The 16,903-nt window shown below is 58.7% G+C and overlaps 1 protein-coding gene across 1 annotated transcript; it reads right to left on the bottom strand.

The window, feature by feature from the left end:
• Positions 1–6,033: 6,033 nt before the first annotated feature.
• Positions 6,034–13,481, bottom strand: LOC106484498 (C-type lectin domain family 18 member A-like). Its single transcript, XM_067302845.1, has 12 exons — positions 13,352–13,481; positions 12,374–12,465; positions 11,262–11,486; positions 11,083–11,180; positions 10,455–10,576; positions 10,229–10,336; positions 9,494–9,586; positions 9,199–9,305; positions 7,449–7,578; positions 7,076–7,172; positions 6,794–6,885; positions 6,034–6,568 (listed from the first exon to the last, which is right to left on the bottom strand). The coding sequence occupies exons 1-12, from the start codon at positions 13,479–13,481 to the stop codon at positions 6,531–6,533; spliced, it is 1,332 nt and encodes a 443-aa protein (XP_067158946.1). The 3' UTR covers positions 6,034–6,530.
• Positions 13,482–16,903: the final 3,422 nt, after the last annotated feature.

Below are 16,903 nucleotides of genomic sequence, written 5' to 3'. Positions count from 1 at the left end.
CGGGCGGGGGGGCGCGGGCGGCACCATCGCCGCGCGCCGCGGGGGGAGTCGCCGACCCCCGCCCCTCGCCGCGCGCCGGCGCCGGGCGGCAGGGGGCGCGCGCGGGCGGGCAGCAGCGAGCGCGCGCCACCCCCCCCCCGCCCGCGCGCGCCCCCCCCCGCCCCTCGCGCTGACCGTTGGCGTGCGCGGGGCGTCGGCCTCGCGGCCGCCCGCCGGGCCCCAAGCGCACGGAGGGGGCGCGGTGTGGTGGCCGCCCCCGGCTGGCATCAAGCGAGCCGGGGGGAGATGGCCCCGCGCCTGCTGCTGCCCTGTGAGGGGTGCAGGTGCCTTTCGCTGAAGGGAAAAGCGGGGCGCAAAGGCTGTGGGCAGGGGGAACGGTGTCCCCCAAGGTTGGTGTGAGGAGAGATTGTCCGTTGGGGAGCCCCTGTGGCCTGCAGACCTTCTGCCCCAACCAGGACTCCAAACCTGTGTTCCCAACCAGGACTGCAACCCTACGTCCCACCTTCCTGCTCCATCCTCCAGCTTCAACCCCTGCCCACAAACCCACAAACCAAGTACCTGAACCTGCTCTCCTCACCGTCTCCCCTGGTTTCAGGCTCTCTCATACCGAGGGGGATGGAGGAGGCACACGGATGGTGCTGATGGGGCCTGTGGACTAGGAGCCCTCCTCATAGCCCACTCCAGACATTTCTGCTCTAGCACTTCCCCACCCCTGCCCCAAGCACAAGTCGCTCTTGCTACACCTTGGATCACAGCTTTAAAAGCCACCGTCTCCTGTCATCTCAGCTCTCTTTGTCTACCACCCTCTTAACACAGCCTTTGTTCAGTTGCCTCCCAGGCTGGTGCTCCTTCTCTCCTGTGAGCTTGATGCCTGCAGTGTTATGCTGGTTTGTGCCAAGGGCACCTGCGTCTCTCTGCCTTTGTGTTGTAAGCTGCCTGGAGCAGGGGATGGAGAGGTCCTGTGTTGTGAAGAGGTTCTGTGTTGTGGCCGTACAGCACCATGCACCAGGGGCTCCAGAGTGTGAGAGGGCTCCTGGGCATAATGGTGGCACTGGCAATACAAGCAGGAACATGTGCTGAGCTGGAACCTCACCTCAGAGGCTCCACTTCTACCCACTCAGGAGCAAAACCATTTCTGCTGCACGCTGCTGGTTTGCCTGCCCCAGCTGGACCCCAAGCTTGGAGCCCACTGCTGAATGAGGCCTGTGTGGGATGTAGCTCGCTGAAGCACCGGCCGTGTCTTTTCTGGGTTAGCAGGGCTCGAGGATGTCAGGATGATTAGCAGACTTGCCTGATTCACATTTTGGGGGAGGGTATGTTCACGGTTTCCCAGCTGAATATGCTGAGCCTTTGGACTTTACATTCAAGCAGCATCCGTTCAAACTGTGCCCCTGTAAGCGCTGCAAAGTGCTGCAATTATTTTTGCAAATACCTCAGGAGCAGAACTAATACTGCCAGGCATTTGTCAACACTCACAATACCCAACTGGCTATTTACATTTATATGCAGAAAACCAAAGCAGGGCTGCAAAAACGGTAGCTGAATGCTTCACTCCTCGGCTTTCACTTGCCAAAATGCCTGGTACCAGGAACATTTTGCCTCTGAGACATTTGCTGCCATTTCTTCAACAATTTTCCTTGGCTAAAGTTCCCAGTCTATAGCGTCCCTGAAATGACTGTCTGTGCTGGAGTCTTTTCTTCCTTTTTGGAGACCCTTCAGCCTCCCCACTCAGCTCCTTTCTCCAGTCGCCTCCAACCTGTTGGACTTTTCCTCCTTCACGGATGTCTCTGTTGTGTCCCTGATTTGTCTGGGGGGACATTTGTCTAGCTCAACATAAACACTTCTTTCCAGTCATCCAAGGCCTTGGAAATGATCCAAAGACTTGCCTATTAAGATGCAGTGGCTTTCTGTCTATGAATCTGTGGCAATTGCACAAACAACCCTTACACAAACACCATGGCTGGATAGATTTTAATTTTAATCCAAACTGTATGTCGGTATGTGCTATTTGAAAGTGAGGAGGCTAATCAAGAGAGATGAAATAATAGCTACTGATGTTAACAGTATGCTTTCTACAGAAGAAGTGCTTTGCTTTCAATCCCAGCCCGCACTTGGTGCTGGAATGCACGTTAGGCTCCAGTCTGACTGTTACAGCTCTGCTATTGCTCCAGGCCTTGGGCCATTTCACCAGCTGGTGAAGGGAAACAAAACCTGTAGGCTTTTTCAAACCCTCTGCATATGACTTGTGTTATCATCTACCACTCAGAGAGTCAAATCAAAGCAGACAGCAATCCCCAGAGCCTTCTCTTGTCCCAACCAGCTGCAGAGGCTTTAAGTTTTAAACCCCATCCACAGTAAGTAGCACTGGCTCTGCTCACTCCCCCAAAACTGCCTCTGGACCTGGGTTGTCATTGCTTGGAGGTCCCTCTGGTAACAGGGGCATCCCTGGGAGAGTAAGCACCCAGCATTGCACCAGCCAGGTCCCACTTTGGGGTGCTGCCTCATAGCAGCTGTGCACGTACCCGAGCTTGGCATCCCACATAGCTGGCCAGCTCAGCTGGCAGACACTCATTGTAAGAGCAAGACTCAGTTGCACACAAGTTTGACAACAGTGTTCACCCTGCTGCCTGCCACATGGCCCCTCTAACTGTGAAGAGTATGGTGAGATTATAAACTCCCTGGGGAAACCTTCTTTTTGGTACACTCTGCTGGAGCAGCCAGCTAAAGGACAGAGCATTGCACATTTCTGCCTTTTGCAGGTCTTGGCTTTTCTGGCTCCATGCTCTGACATTCCCTACTTATTCTTGCTGCTCCCTTCCCCCAGGTGTTTCCCCTGTCTCCCCAGGTTGGTAGCCCATTTGCTGAGCACGTCTGAAGAAAAAAAAGCAGTTTCTAGCTGCTGTCACCCAAGGGAGAGAGGTGTTCAGGCCTGTTCATGGTCCTGTTCCCTGCATGCTCGCCCTCTGGTTTGTCCGAAGCCCTGGGCATCCCCCTCGCTCTGGGAATGACCAGCCACTGCTGTCTCAGTGGCCTGCCTGGGCCACTCACCTGGATTCCCACCACAGCTTGCTAAACCCAGCCTGCAGTGACTGCTCAGTGGCCCAGATACTCTGGTGGAGAGAGAGCCACCTCATCCACTCCACCACCCTCCCTGTCCAGCTGCCCCGGGCCTGCTGCATCCAGCCCCAGCCACGTCCAGCCAGGAGCATGGGACTGCAGTGGGCTCCATGTGTGCGTGGACATGCGGTCTTGTGCACATGTGCATGTGCGAGCATGGCTGTGAGCAGTGTGCTTGGTGGGCGAACACATCCATTGCAGTGTCCATGTGCCTTTCTCACATTCTCTGCATACAGGAAAATAAGAAGGCTGAACTCAATGAGACACAAAGAAATAGAATTAAAAACGAAGAGGCAGAAGAAATTAAAAGTTACTGGAGCTTTGGAAGCAGGCAGGGGAGGAGGTGGCTGGGAGCTGACTCATCCATCTTCATCAGCTGCAATGTGGATGACTGCAGGGAGCTGCTGGTTGCCCTTGGGCTGGGTCCTGGCAGCATGGGGATGTGATGGGGTGGCTGTCTTGCTGGGGCACCAGAAGTGTCCCTGGTTTTGAAGAGGGGACCTGGAGCGGGCAGCCACAAGAGCAGGGTGCTGGATGCATAGTGGGACACCAGTCTGGACACCAGTGGGCACTGGGACTGTGGCCCATGGCATGCTGCGGGTTTGCAGTGTGCTGGTAGAGCACAGCCCTACAGACTTACTGGAGGATAATGCTGGATTGCACAGTATGCTGGGAGAGCATGATGGAGCAGCCCAAGGTGCTGGTAATACAGCAACAAGACAGGCTGCTGGTGTCTAGAAACACAGAGCTAGCAATGCTGCTCAAACAAGGTGCGCTGAACCAAGCCCCAGCCAGGTCCTGATAGGGTGCAGGGTCCTTCTCTACCAACTAGCTGTGTGCCATGTTCTCAAAATGCTGCGAGCTTGCCAATAATTGGGCCCTGCAGACACCTAGGAGGGATGTGCAGCCCATGATAGAGTATGGGGAAACTGAGGCAGGGGTGAAGGGGCTCCCCACAGCACAAGGAGGAGCAGAGACTCGGCAGGGTGGGGAGAAGATGCTGTGTGTGCAGGGCAACATGGCTGGTCACACCTTGTCCTTGCACTTGGGAATGACTGGGAATGTCACCCATATACATGTGCCTCAGTTTCCCCAGCAGAAAGTGGAGAGGCTTCTCTGTGCGGTGAGTCAGTGCTTCCACCTTTGGGGTGGACTCTACTGAATTCACATTTCCTACTCCCCATCCTGCTTTGCTGCGGGAGGCTCCCAGGTGGCTCCCTGCAGGATGCCAGTCTGGGGAGAAGTGCAGTGAGTCCTCCCCACAGCACTGCCCTTATCTCACTGTGGAGGCACCTCGAGCTACACAGCAGGATGCTCCGTGGTCCCCAGTCCCACAGCAGGCTCCATGCAAGCACCATTCTCTGCCTGTGAGAGCCACTGTGTGCTTTCATGCTGAGCTGGACAGGCAGACAGTCCTTCTAGGACAGGGAGCCTTGGGGTTCCTCTCTGCTCCCTGCACTGCATCAGCAGGGGCTGGATACTGGGCAGAGCGCCCTGGCTAAGAGACACGTGGGGCCTTCACTACAGGGCAGCTGGAAGAACCCAGAGATCCTCCCTTTGCACTCCTCAGCCACCCCAGAACCCTGCGAGCACCATGTGCTGTTCCAGGACTGTTCTGGCCCTGGAGCCAGCTGTGTTCCTGTTCTGAGCCATGTCCCACTCTGTGGGAAAGGACTCTAGGGCCGACTGCTGAGCAGGAACCTTTCAAAGCCTTGCTTTCCCTGTTTGCTGAGACCCCTCCATCACAGAGCCCACTTAGCTTTGCAACTGAGCCATTCGCCCTGAGATTCCCACGGCCTGACTCATTCCCCAGCCCACCATGTACTGACCCTGCCCCTCGACTGCCAACGCCCAGCAGTTGTCCCCCGGGAGACATCCCATTCCTTTCCCTGTGTTTGCACTCTGTTGTGTGTCCTACATTCTTTGTTCCCACTGAAACTGTGCCCTGAAACACAGCTTCTTCCTGGCTCCTCCTGAACATTCTTATCAGGGCTGGGAGCTGTTACCCCAGCCCATCCCTCCCCTGCCTGGCTGGAGATGCCAAGTGATTAAACCAGCTGACATGTAGCACCACTGAGATATCAAAGGGATGACTGTCCTGGGAGAACAAGAAAGGGGACATTTCTGGCTCCCCAGGATCCCCATCCTCTATGGGTCCCTCCCCAACATATGATCCAGCCCCATCACACCAACCTGGTCCTGCTGCTGTTCCTCCTCCTGCAGCTCTGAGGGTCTCACGTAGAGAGAGGTGGGGTGCTGGACATGACCAGCCTCCTGGACAACCAGGGCCACTGCACCTCACTGTCCCTTAAGGGCCCCCTAGATGGGGGACCTTCCACAATCACAGACACCCATTGTCACTGGGGGCACAGGCCTGCACCAGTACACTGCTTGCCATCATCTGGGGCCTTCCTGGGTCTGGGTCTAGGGCTGGGGCTGGAAGCAGCAAATCTCAGCTAACATCACCCCTCCAGAACATCTGTGGGGGCACTGGGGACATGAACTGAGCCATGAGCTAGGCTGGTCCCTGCTCCTCCCTGCAGCATGAGCCTGGCAGGGCACACACTATTGATCATAAACTGACTGCAGGCTCTCATTCCCCCTCACCAGAGATCACAGAGCCTCCCAAGGACAGATTTCTCCAACACTCCTCTTCCAGGGGGTATAAATGGTCCCAGGGTTTTCCCATGCAGTGCTCTGCCCAGTCAGGCACACACCTTAAATATCCACAGAGATGGCCAGCCCTGCCAGTGCCCAGTACTGCCCTGAGGCTCTGCAGATGGATGGAGCTGGAAGTACCACCCCCATGCAGGTGGAATCCAGGCCATAGCAGAGAGAGTTAAATGGGCCTGGATGAGAAAAGAGGCAAGTTGCACTTCCAAAGGGAGACACGGTCTTTATTACCCACACAGCACATGATAAGGAACTGTGGTGCCAGGCCAGCTGGTTCCCACCCAGGTCAGGGCACTGGCTGTATCTTGCCTGCAGGGTGCTCTGAGCCAAGTCCAGCCATTGCCTTGAGCCATGCCAAGGCCTGTGAAATCCAGCAGCCTTGCTCAGCCCCTCACTGCACCACGGCTGCTGTCTGGATGTAATTGGGCTGCCAATTTAGGGCATGGGTCCAGGTGGACCTGGCTGTTGCAGGCACCAGGCTAGGAGTCTCCCTGCCCTGGGGCTTGTCAGAGTGTGACGGAGACAGAGTGCTGGTGTAGAGCGTGCTCCCATCTAGGTAGGTCCCAGTGCCATGCTTACCCCTCAGCCTTTGCCCCCTACACCAGGGAGCCCAGCTGAACTGGACCTCAGCCCTGGAGGTATCTGCGTGGGCCAGGCAGGGAGCAGTCACAGGGTCCTTTTGAGCCATGGTCAGGGTTTGGTGCTACAGCCAGCACTGGCCAAGGCATGGGGCTGCCCGCTCAGGGGTCCCGCTGCCACAGGGAGATGTGCTCATGGGCTGCAAAGGCAAATAGAGAGTTAGTGTTCCCCACACCAGAGAGGCCTGAGGGGTCTCAGCATGACTGGCTGAGGGGGACAGCCCTGGCAGAGCTGGAAGCTGGCACCTCCAGGGCTCTGCACCTTGATGAAGATGCTCTGGCTCACCCAAACTGTCTACCCCTTCCTTGTGGAGGAAGGAGATGGGCACAGCACGAGGGGCAGAAAGGGCTACCAGGCCACTCACCGAACTGGCAGATGTACCGATTTCGAGTCTTGCAGCGCTGGTCATTCCAGTTGAAAGCAGCTGATGCCTGCATCTCCACACAGTTCCCAAACCTGCAGCCCCAAGCAGGTGAGGGTGGTAAGGCAGGAGAGGCCCAGGGAAACATCATGAATGTGAGCTGGCTGCCATGGGCTTCAAGTGAGACACAGCCCCAGCAGAGACACTGCATAGCACCAGACCTGCTATGTCTCTCGTGGGAGCTAGAAGGGCAGGATCTAGCCAGGGTCATGGCTAGGCACTTACCCCTCGTTGTCCGGCTGTCCAAAAGCAAAGCTGGTGAAGGAGGATGGCTCGCCTGTGTCCCAGCGGAATGAGGCCTTGGATGTTTTGTAGGTGAGACCTGCCAGGGTGAGAGCCAGGGTGGCAGAGCCTCCAGCACCTGGGGCATGCAGCAGCTCTGTACCTTGGCACCTGCCCTGGTGAACCCTCACCAGACTGCATCTGCACAGCACTGATGCTGGCACTGCAGGCAGATGCACTGGCTCAGGAAGACAGCCCTGACTCCACAGCACAGCCAGGCACTTGCAGGGATGCTGTTTGGCCCAGGGGCGCTGGATTCGGCTCCTCTCTCCCCTGTGCCCCTTCAGAGGGCAGCGCCACGGCCTGGGTAACTCACCAATCCAGAAGTTACGGGTCTCAAAATCTGTGTCTGTCACCCTGTTGCTGGTTTCCAGGCGGCTGAGGTAGAAGGCCAGAATGTCCTGGACTTTCTGATTTCTGATCTGGGCCAACATTGCCCCTTTCTCCTGGAGGGAAGCAAGCGAGTCAGCCAGAAGAACTTGGCTCAGATCTGTGCTAGGCAGCCATGTGAGACATTGCCTGCTACTCTGCTCCCCAGAGAAAGCATGGAGTGGGTCATGCCAGCTACAGGAACAAACACCACTAGGGCTCTGTGCAGGAGGACCCATGCTGGGATGCTGCTCAGACAGCTCGGGGGCACACCTCCCCACTGTTACAGGGATGGAACCCATGTCCCTTCTTTCACCTCCCAGGCAAATGACCATCAGGGCACCTAGACCAAGCCTTGGGAGGCTATAAACCCCAGGTGACACTGTTTGGCTGCAGAGATCCACAGAACAAGGGGGTGGGGCTGCCTGAAGCTTTAAGAGCAGCTCTCAGTTTTGCCACTAGTTTTGATGGAGGCATCCAAAGCGTTCCCCACAAGGTCTCTGTTGGGAGAGACGTTTATGCTCCACATGTGTCAGTGAGCAGAAACGTTCCTGTTTTAGTGAAAACAGCCCAAGCTCAAAACTGGCAAACTTTGTAACTGGGCAAAACCTTTTGCTTAGCTGGGAACAAGGCTTTTCTGGTTTGTTCAGCCTTACTTGAAGGCTTCAGGTCATTTCGTCCAAGACTTGGCCATTTACAGGGCTCTGACCGTCGTGACAGCTACCATAGGGCCTTTCTCACAGCTGCTTGCGGAGACACTAACCCAACAGTTGGTAAAATGTGTCGGATGTCAGGGATCCTTACAAAACTGAGAACAAAGCAGAGAACTTCATGTATAAACACCAGACTCATCCTGGCTGGAGGTGTTAGCCTGCCATCAGCCAGGCTTCCTCTGACGCCCAGGGAGTACAAGGCTCATGTTGTGACTCAGGGCTCCTCTCCTGCCCTGGTTTGCCTGGCATGGGGGCCCTGCACCCACTGGCATCCTCATCATGTTATATCACTATGGGTTTCTGATTGGTTCATTCCCCATCCCCCACTGATCTCCTTGCCTAACTGGTGCAGTTGCTCAGAGATCCCAGAGCTGGCCAGAGCCCACCCCGCTCTGATGAAGGTCAGAATAAGCATGGTAAAGGGGTGGCTGTAAAACGCCCATCAGTCCCTCTCTGCAGGGATGATGGTGCAGACAGCTAGTCACCAGTGGCTCTCAACCATGGTAGCAGGCAGAGGGGGACGCAGGAGACACTCCTGTGTGGCTGCCCCATGGTATCACACAACTTCACAGAACTGGTCATATCATTTTCACCTACTGGAATTGGAGGCATTAAGGTGGATGTAGGGAATGGGCTGGCCTCAGGGCACCTCATCCTGACACCTGCAGGGCACCTTAAGCTGGGCGCCTGCACCATAACCACTGCACCTGGCTCCCCACACGCTGCCCAGCACATCCTGGGTCAATGGGCTGCCTCCAGAGCTTGGAGGGAAGCATGGACACAACCTGGGAAGTGCTCTGGCAGCGCCAGCATCAGGATCTCTCATAATTGCCAAGGCAGATTCTGCCACCCTGCCAGCAAAGGTCAGTAGCTGGGAAATCCCAGCTGGGCCCATATCCTATCCTCATATGGCAGGGAGGACACCACAGGCTTTGAAGCTGTCCTGGTGGGTAGGATCTCTGTCGCACAAAGCTGGGGGCTCACCTGGCACTTTATTTTGGCTCCATAGTATGTGTCAGCCTCAGGGGACACCATGAAGCAGTTGCCATCTATCCTCACGTCGCAGGCATGGAAGGGGAACTGAATCTTTGCTGCGGACACAGGCAGGCGCAGGTGGGTCCCTGCCCACCCTGGCACCCTGCATGCCAAGATGGGCCCTCTGGCCCCATGCACACCCAGTTTAGCCGTGTTGAGCCCAGCGCCCAGGGTCCCTGCATGGAGATCCTTGCTGTGACCCTGAACTGGCTGGCCTCAGCAGTATGGGCCGGCCCAGACTCACTTCCGCACTCAGCACCACTGTAGCCGATGTCACAGAGGCAGGAACACTCCTCCTTCCTGAACTTCCCATGGAGGCACTGCACACTGCACTTCACTGCAAAAAAGACAGCATTAGCCCTGGCCCAGCCTGTGGCAGGGCCAGCCTGGCTCAGACACCCTCATCTGTCCCAGCACACAACGCTGCAGGCTGTGGCATTTCTACAACGCACCACATGCTGCACTGAGTGGGCACTGCACACACATGTACTGTGCTATCATGTACACATGTGCACTGAACTGACCACGTGCACTGTGGTGACCGCACACATGCACACACTGAACTGGTGACCTACCACATACACTGAATAAACCATGCACACTGCACTCACCACACACGCATGTGCTGCGCTGACCAGGCACAAACATGCACTGCACTGACCAAAACACATGCAGTTCACCAAACATGCACATGCATGCACTGCAGTGACTGCATACAAGCATGCACTACACTGATCACACATGCACACATACACTAACACTAACCACACACGCGTACACTGCACTGACCACAAACACATGCACTGCAGCAACCATGCACATGCACTGCACTGACCAGTACATCCATGCGCTACTCCAGCCCCACACACATGCGTGCACTGTGCTGATGATGTCCAGCTCATTCTGGTCTACCATGTCCTTGCCTGAAGAGGAGAGGCAAGGGCAGGCAGGCATTGTACAGTGTGCCTGCCCCTCTCACCTTGGCAGTACCTGCCCGTGTATCCTGGGGGGCACGTGCACTGGCAGCTGCTCATGTTGAGGTGCCCGCTGTTCCTGCAGGTCATGCGACATGGGTTCCTGGGGACCTCTGGGCAGAGAGAGAGCACACACATATGTGCAGCTGTCAGGGGCCAGCTTTGTGCCTGAGATTGGGGTGTGTGTGGTGCCCCAGCACAGCAGTGAGCATGGGGGCAGTGGGGACTCACCGCAGAGCCCGCCGCCATGGTCCCAGGATTTGAAGCAGCCGGAGAGCCCGGCGGTGCAGAGCGAGCACCAGGCCCCTTTCTTGTAGGGGACAATGATCTTCCCGTTCATCTCCCAGTTGCCCCTGCCAAGAAACATAGAGGCTGGACATGTGGCATGGCCCTGTCACACCTGGTGGGGCACTGGGGACCCCCAGATGGGCACCAGGGCCAGAGCAAGGGGCAGCAAGGCAGGGTCCACCATGCTGTGGCTGGCCATGGCTCCCCCCACCATCAAGCATGGCCTTGCCCACACACTCAAGCCCCGCCCACCACCACACAACCTCCCAGCCCCACCCACTGCTTGGGCAAGGCCCCTCCCACACACCCAGCCTCGCCTCCTCATAGGCTAGGGCCCCCTGCACTACAATGCAGGTGACTCCGCCCACACTGCTCAACCCCACCCACACCCAGGGCAGGGTTCCACCCACACTACCCAGCCACACCCCTTCCCATGCAGGCCCCACCCACACAACCCAGTCCCGCCCACTCCAGGCAGAGGCTCCGCCCAGGTGCTCAGCCTCACCCACTGCTGGGTCAAAGCCCTGCCCACTCACAGCCGGGACCCCCCGCCATAGCCGTGCCCCCTTACCCCGGGGAGTAGGCGCAGGCGAAGGCCTCGCTGTGGCCCCGGCGCCCAGCGCACGTGTGCCTGCCACAGCCCAGCTGTCCCGACGTGGCCCAAACCAGCTGCAAGAGAGCCAGCACTGTCATCCCGCTGTCTCCCCGCCACCCCCCGCCGTGCCCCCACCACCTCTGCCACTGCCCCACCTGGGTGTAATGGCTGCAGGTGGCATTCCCGGCACAGCGCGCCGCCTGGTAGTCATAGTGGCGCCCCTCGGCGAACCAGCGCTGCAGCACGTCACCGAAGTCGCTGGTGCCCACTGGCAGCAGGGCTTCGCTCCAGCCCACGTGAGGGACCTGCGATGGAGCAGGGCCTGCCAGGCAGCTGGCTGCGCGTGCCCTCGCCAGCCGTGCCAGCTCCTCACTCCAGTCCTTCCAGGAAAGAGGCCAGTGCCTATGAGCCCACAGCCTGCTGGGTGGCACAGCCCAGACCCGCTCCCTGCATGGCCACCCCAGGACATGCCAGGCCTGCTGTGTCCTGCTCCTCCCATGGGCCTCGTGCTCACCGCTCAGGGGCTCTTTTTGCTTCCAGTCTGGGTTTGGTCCCCACCTCCCCAAGGTGGCCATCCTGGGCGGGGAACGGCCAGCCAAGTTGGGCATGGTTTCTCTATGTCCTAGCAAAATAGCTGAGCTGCTGGGCAAGCTGCAGCTGAGCTGTTCACCCCTTTGCCCTGGTGCTGTAGTGTGCTGTGAATAGCTGTGACGGGTCCCTAGGGCAGCCCTGCTGTGTCCCACTGAGCTTGCTTGAGGGAGCTGGCAGAAGCAGTGGGCCCAAACCTACCTCATTGGGGTGTGAGTGCTGGGGGTGTCAGGGACATCAGTCCAGGATGTTACAGGACCATCAGTGGACATCGGAGAACTATGCAGGGGTTGGTCACTGGGGGACCATCCAAGGGATGTCAAGCAACCATCAGAGGCAAGTGGGGGACATCAGAGGACCATCAGGGAACATTGGGGACCACTCAGGGGATGCCAGGGGACCAGCCCTGCCTTCAGTGTGCGTAAGGGCTGGCAGCATTTGGGACATGCCCTGCAGCTGGATCTCTGCCAGGCTGCACCAGACCTTCCTCCCCAGGGCCCCACACTAGCCATGGGAGGAGGCACAGGGGGCTTTTATGCTTCATTAGCTTGTTAATTAACTGCTGTTTGCTGCTGACAGGCCAGGGCTGCCCCTCCAACATGAGCACAGGCAGGAGGTAGATCGGGCACCCCCAGGGCAGTGCTGGCTCTGGCGGGGGGTGAGTAACCAGGGTGCTCACCAGCCTCTGCATGTTGGCAGCGGGTGGCTGCACTTTGCTCCTCAGCTTGTTGTGCAGCGAGAGCACCAGGAAGGTCTCCTTCATACTGAGAGCTGGGAGGGCAAGGGAGAGCAGGGGGTCAGGGCTGGGGGCTGAGTGGGGCCCTGAGGGGCCCCTGTCACAGCCAGCCCCACAGCCCCAGCCAGGCGCAACGGGGCCCCCCGCCGCCAGCCAGCAACCAGGGATACGGGAAGGCACCCGGGTCTCCATGGAGACCAGAGGGGAGAAAAGAAAGCACTTTTGGGCAGGGAGCACAGAGGGGGCAGGGGCTGGGGGGGCCTGGCCTGCCGAGCCCCACGCCTTGCACAGGCAGACTGAGACCAGGAACGCATCCGGCCCCCCCGATGGCTTTGGGGTCAGGTGCATTGGGGGCTGCCAGCACCTGCTGCCTCCATCCCACCCCTATCAGCCCTCTGCTAACCCAGGCTCCAAAACACACTGGGCTGGCCCCATTGCCAACCCTGAGCCCCCCCCCACCAGCCCAGACCCCTGTCACTAACCCCAGGCACCCATCACCAGCCGTGGGCTCCCATCGCCAGCCCAGACCCCCCCATTGCCAACGCCAAGCCCCCATAGTCAACCCCAGCACCCCCCAACCCACCATCCCTAGGCCTCCATCACCAGTCCAGCCCCAGGTCCCATCGCTAGCCTGGGCCCCTGTTACCATCTCCAACAGTCATCACCAGCCCCAGGTCCCATCACCAGCCCCAAGCCCCCAGTGTCAGCACAGATCCCCTGCCCAGCTGGGAAGCACCTGGCCTGGCCCCAGTGCAGGCAGCCAGGAACGTGATGCAGGACTGGGGGACATCTACCCTGTCCCCACTGAGACAGTGCTCAGGAGCCCCCCAGGGGGCTCCCTGAGGTGGCCTGCTCCACTCCAGAGCCAGACATCCCTCGGCTGCCGACAGCAGACTGCCCCCCAGCCCCTCTGCCAGTTACCTCGGTGCCCCAGAGCCAGCGGGGACAGCTTCTCCAGCGGGTCAGGTCCTGTCTCGCCCACCCTCCAGGCCAGAAGGCTGCAGGCCAGCAGTGCCAGGAGCCGGCAGGCTGAGACCCTGCCGTCCTGCATGCAGGCAGCTGGGGGGGCCAGGGCCCCGTGACTCTGTTCAGCTGAGAGAGAGGATTTGGGAGAGACGAGCTGCCCACCAGCCCTGGAGCACTGGCTTTGAGGCGAGTGAGGCCGCACACGTCTCTGTGCCTGCATGAGTGTGTGTGTGTGTGTGTGTGTGTGTGTGTGTGCGTGAGTGCATGCGTGTGTGTCTGGTTCCAAGATCTGATCCTATTCAAAACTTCAGACAGGCACTAGCTGGTCAGCTTGAACAAAAGGTTGACGGGTGAGTAATAGCTCTGTCAAAACAGTCGCTCACTGGTGCGAACGGGGGAGACGGCTCCTGCGGGGCCCCGCGCCAAGGCTCTGCATTGCTGCCCCACGGTGCTGCTCCGCCAGCACGTGTTCCTGGAGCGGATCTGTTGGGGGGTCTCGGTCCCCTGGGCACAGCACAGCCCTGCTCTGGTCACCTCCCTGCTGTGCCCCAGCCCTGTCACTGTGAACAAGGTTGGGATAAGAAGGGAGGCAGCTTACAGGAGCAGGTGTCCCAAGCAGTGCCCGCTCCAGGACCAGTCGTCTGTGTTTCAGAGCTTGGATCCCAGAGAGAGGAGTCAGCAAACAGGAGCAGCTTGTTCCCTGAGCCCTGCTGCCTGCTCTCATCCCATCCCATGAATTAAACATGTCAGGGAGGGGACACATACCACCAGAGAAGGAGCAGCAGGCACAAAGCCAAATGCCTGCTCCGGGGAGCTGGGCAGCGTGGTTACAGGGTGGGAGGCCTGTGAGGGCTGGGGGGCCGGCAGCAGGAGAGATGCCAGGCTGGGGGCCATGTCTCAAGGGGCCCTCGGGGTCAGGCATGGGCCCTGGCGTGTCCCGTGCTCGGGGGCTCAGTACTGCCCTCACAGCTCTGCCCCAGGCATGGGGCACTTGGGGGTGCTCCCTGGGCACAGGGGAAGTGTGTGGGCCTCGGCACACTGAGCCGCAAAAGCAGATGAAGGGTTAACACACCCCATCCAGTGCTGGGCACAGCTCTCAGCCAGCCGCTGTGCACATGAAGCTCAGCTCTGGCACAGCCCCGCTGGCTGCTTCACCCATTTCAGAGCATGGGGGAGAGCTGACCTTCCCCTCCAGCCGGGCCTGCAGGAGAAAGGTGGTTTCAGGGCACTGAGGCCCACTTTGTTGGAGGGGAAGGACCTGGGGGAGTCCAGCATGCACAGGGCCACACTGCCCTTGTCCCCTGGGGGAGATGACAACAGTGACAACCCCCCGTAACAGCAGGACACCCTGCTGTTGGGGATCGAGCATGCAGGAGGGACAGGCCGGTCAGGTGTCTTGTGGCTCTGCCCATGCCACCGTCCCAGCCCAGCCATGGTTCTCTTGTTCCCCTCTCATCCTGGCTCCCACGGTGAGGGGCAATGCTCAAGCACTGTGTCTGACTCCACTCTCCTCCTGGCTGGGGCAGCTGCAGCACCACACGCAGAGAGCTCATTGAGTACGTGGTGCCAACTCTACTCTGCAGGCTCCCTGCCCTCGCACTAGCATGGCTGCCCCCTCCCCAGTTCCTCCAGGAGTGAGGCAGTTTTTGGAGCCTGGCCTTACTGCTCACGCCCTCCATGACTTCAGACCCAGGAGACCTTCAGACCTGCTCTTCGGGTGGCTGAGGGACAACTGCATACTGTCATTTCCCTTCCTCCAGGCTGTCATAGATGGGATCAAGTGAGGCTAGTCTGTACCATGCTGACACAGTCCAAAAGACTGTCCCCAGCCCTCAGCACAGCTCTTCGGGCAGAGCTGGGTGTCAATGGAAATCCACCTCTGAAGGCCTTCAGTTCCTTAAACCTGACCCTAACCCTAAACCTGGCATGAACCCTGGCTCTGATGTTGAGGCTAACCCCAACCCTGATCCAAACCCTAATGTTAATCCTGACCTGAACACTAACCCTGATGCCAGTCCTAACACTAACACTTGACCCTAACCCTAATGTTAATGCAAATCCCACCCTAATGCTAACCCTGAGCCTAACACTAATGCTGACCCTAATGCTAATCCTGACACTGACTCCAGCCTGCAGGGGAGCCTAACCAGCCCCCTCTGAGCTCCAACTGCAAGTTGAGCTCAGCCCCATCTTCCCTCCTGGTCTGACTGGGGTCTCCTGGGCACACTCATGGCTATGCTGACCTGAGCGAAACACTGGCAAGGCCAGCAAGTCCCGAGGCACTGGCAGGATGCCTTCCCTGGCACAGAGTTTGCCCTCAGCACTGGCAGTGCCCACTGCCCAGCACACCAAGACAGCCAGACCCCATAGCGGGCCCTGAAGCCACAAGCTACCTTTTGTCCAGAGAGACTTCATCATGCTTAGAAAATGCATTGGATTAGCCTCATCCTGCACATCCTGGTGTGCCATGTGCCTTGTCACACAGGGTGATGCAGCAGGGACCATGGAGTGCCAGATCTGTGGCTGGCTGTGGGGTACAAGAGCCCCATGCCAGAGAGCCTGGTGCCACAGGTACCGTTGCGAGTGCTGTGACAGCCCCTGCCTGGCCCTAGTTGTCCCACACTGTGCCCATGGGGAAAGCTAGCATCTGCCGGCTGTGTGACATGAAAGGCCCCAAACGCTCTGATCTGCAGAGAGGGAGAGGGAAGGCAAGGGAAGGGAGAAGCTGGCACAGGTGCCAAGGGGAAAGTTTTCTACTTCTTCCTGTCCTCCCTTGACCTTGGCTGGGGGAAAAAAACAACAAACACACAGGCACGCACACATGCACAAAGGATAAATCCCAGCGAGCTGGAAGAGAGCGCAAGCTGGAGTGGAGGGATGGGGCTGCAAGTGAGAGACCCGCATCTCCCCAAGGCCCAGCCCTGCCTCTTGGCAAGGCAGTGCCAGCCCAGCTGGGTGCGTGGGGCACATCCATCCTCCCAGAGCTCCAAAAGCCAGGTAGGCCCCTCCATGGAAGAGTTCAGCAGGTCTGTCTGTAAAGGTGGGCTCTGTGCAGCTGGGAAGGGGGCACCGACATCTGCCTGGCCTGTGTGATGCTGCCAGCAAGAGATGCTCTGCCTCCACGGCAGCATCCCTTTCCCTGGCCAGGGGAAGCAGTGGACAAAGGGCAGGCACTGCAGGGGGATTGCCCAGCATCCTGGGGCAATGCCAGCCTGGCAGGACACATGGCACTGGCAGTGTGAGGGGTGGCAAGGCCGTTCCACCACAGGGGGAGGCTGCCTGGGCCATGGGGATGTGAGCTGGTTGCCCCTGGGTGGGTGGGCAGCAGTGTGGTGGTGGTGGGGTTCTTCATGCTGTGTTGCTGATGTGTTTGAGGAAGCTAAGAGCAGACAAAAGCAAGGAAGAGATACTGCCTTGGCCTTTCCCTGGTGGCCCCGGAGAGGGGACAGAGCCAGATCCATGGCAACTTGTCCCTGAACGCTGCATGGCAGAAGCCAGCTCTGCTTG

This window comes from Apteryx mantelli, chromosome 10, assembly GCF_036417845.1.
Source record: "Apteryx mantelli isolate bAptMan1 chromosome 10, bAptMan1.hap1, whole genome shotgun sequence".
Classification (NCBI taxonomy): domain Eukaryota; kingdom Metazoa; phylum Chordata; class Aves; order Apterygiformes; family Apterygidae; genus Apteryx; species Apteryx mantelli.
This window is presented reverse-complemented; position numbering and strand designations above follow the sequence as displayed.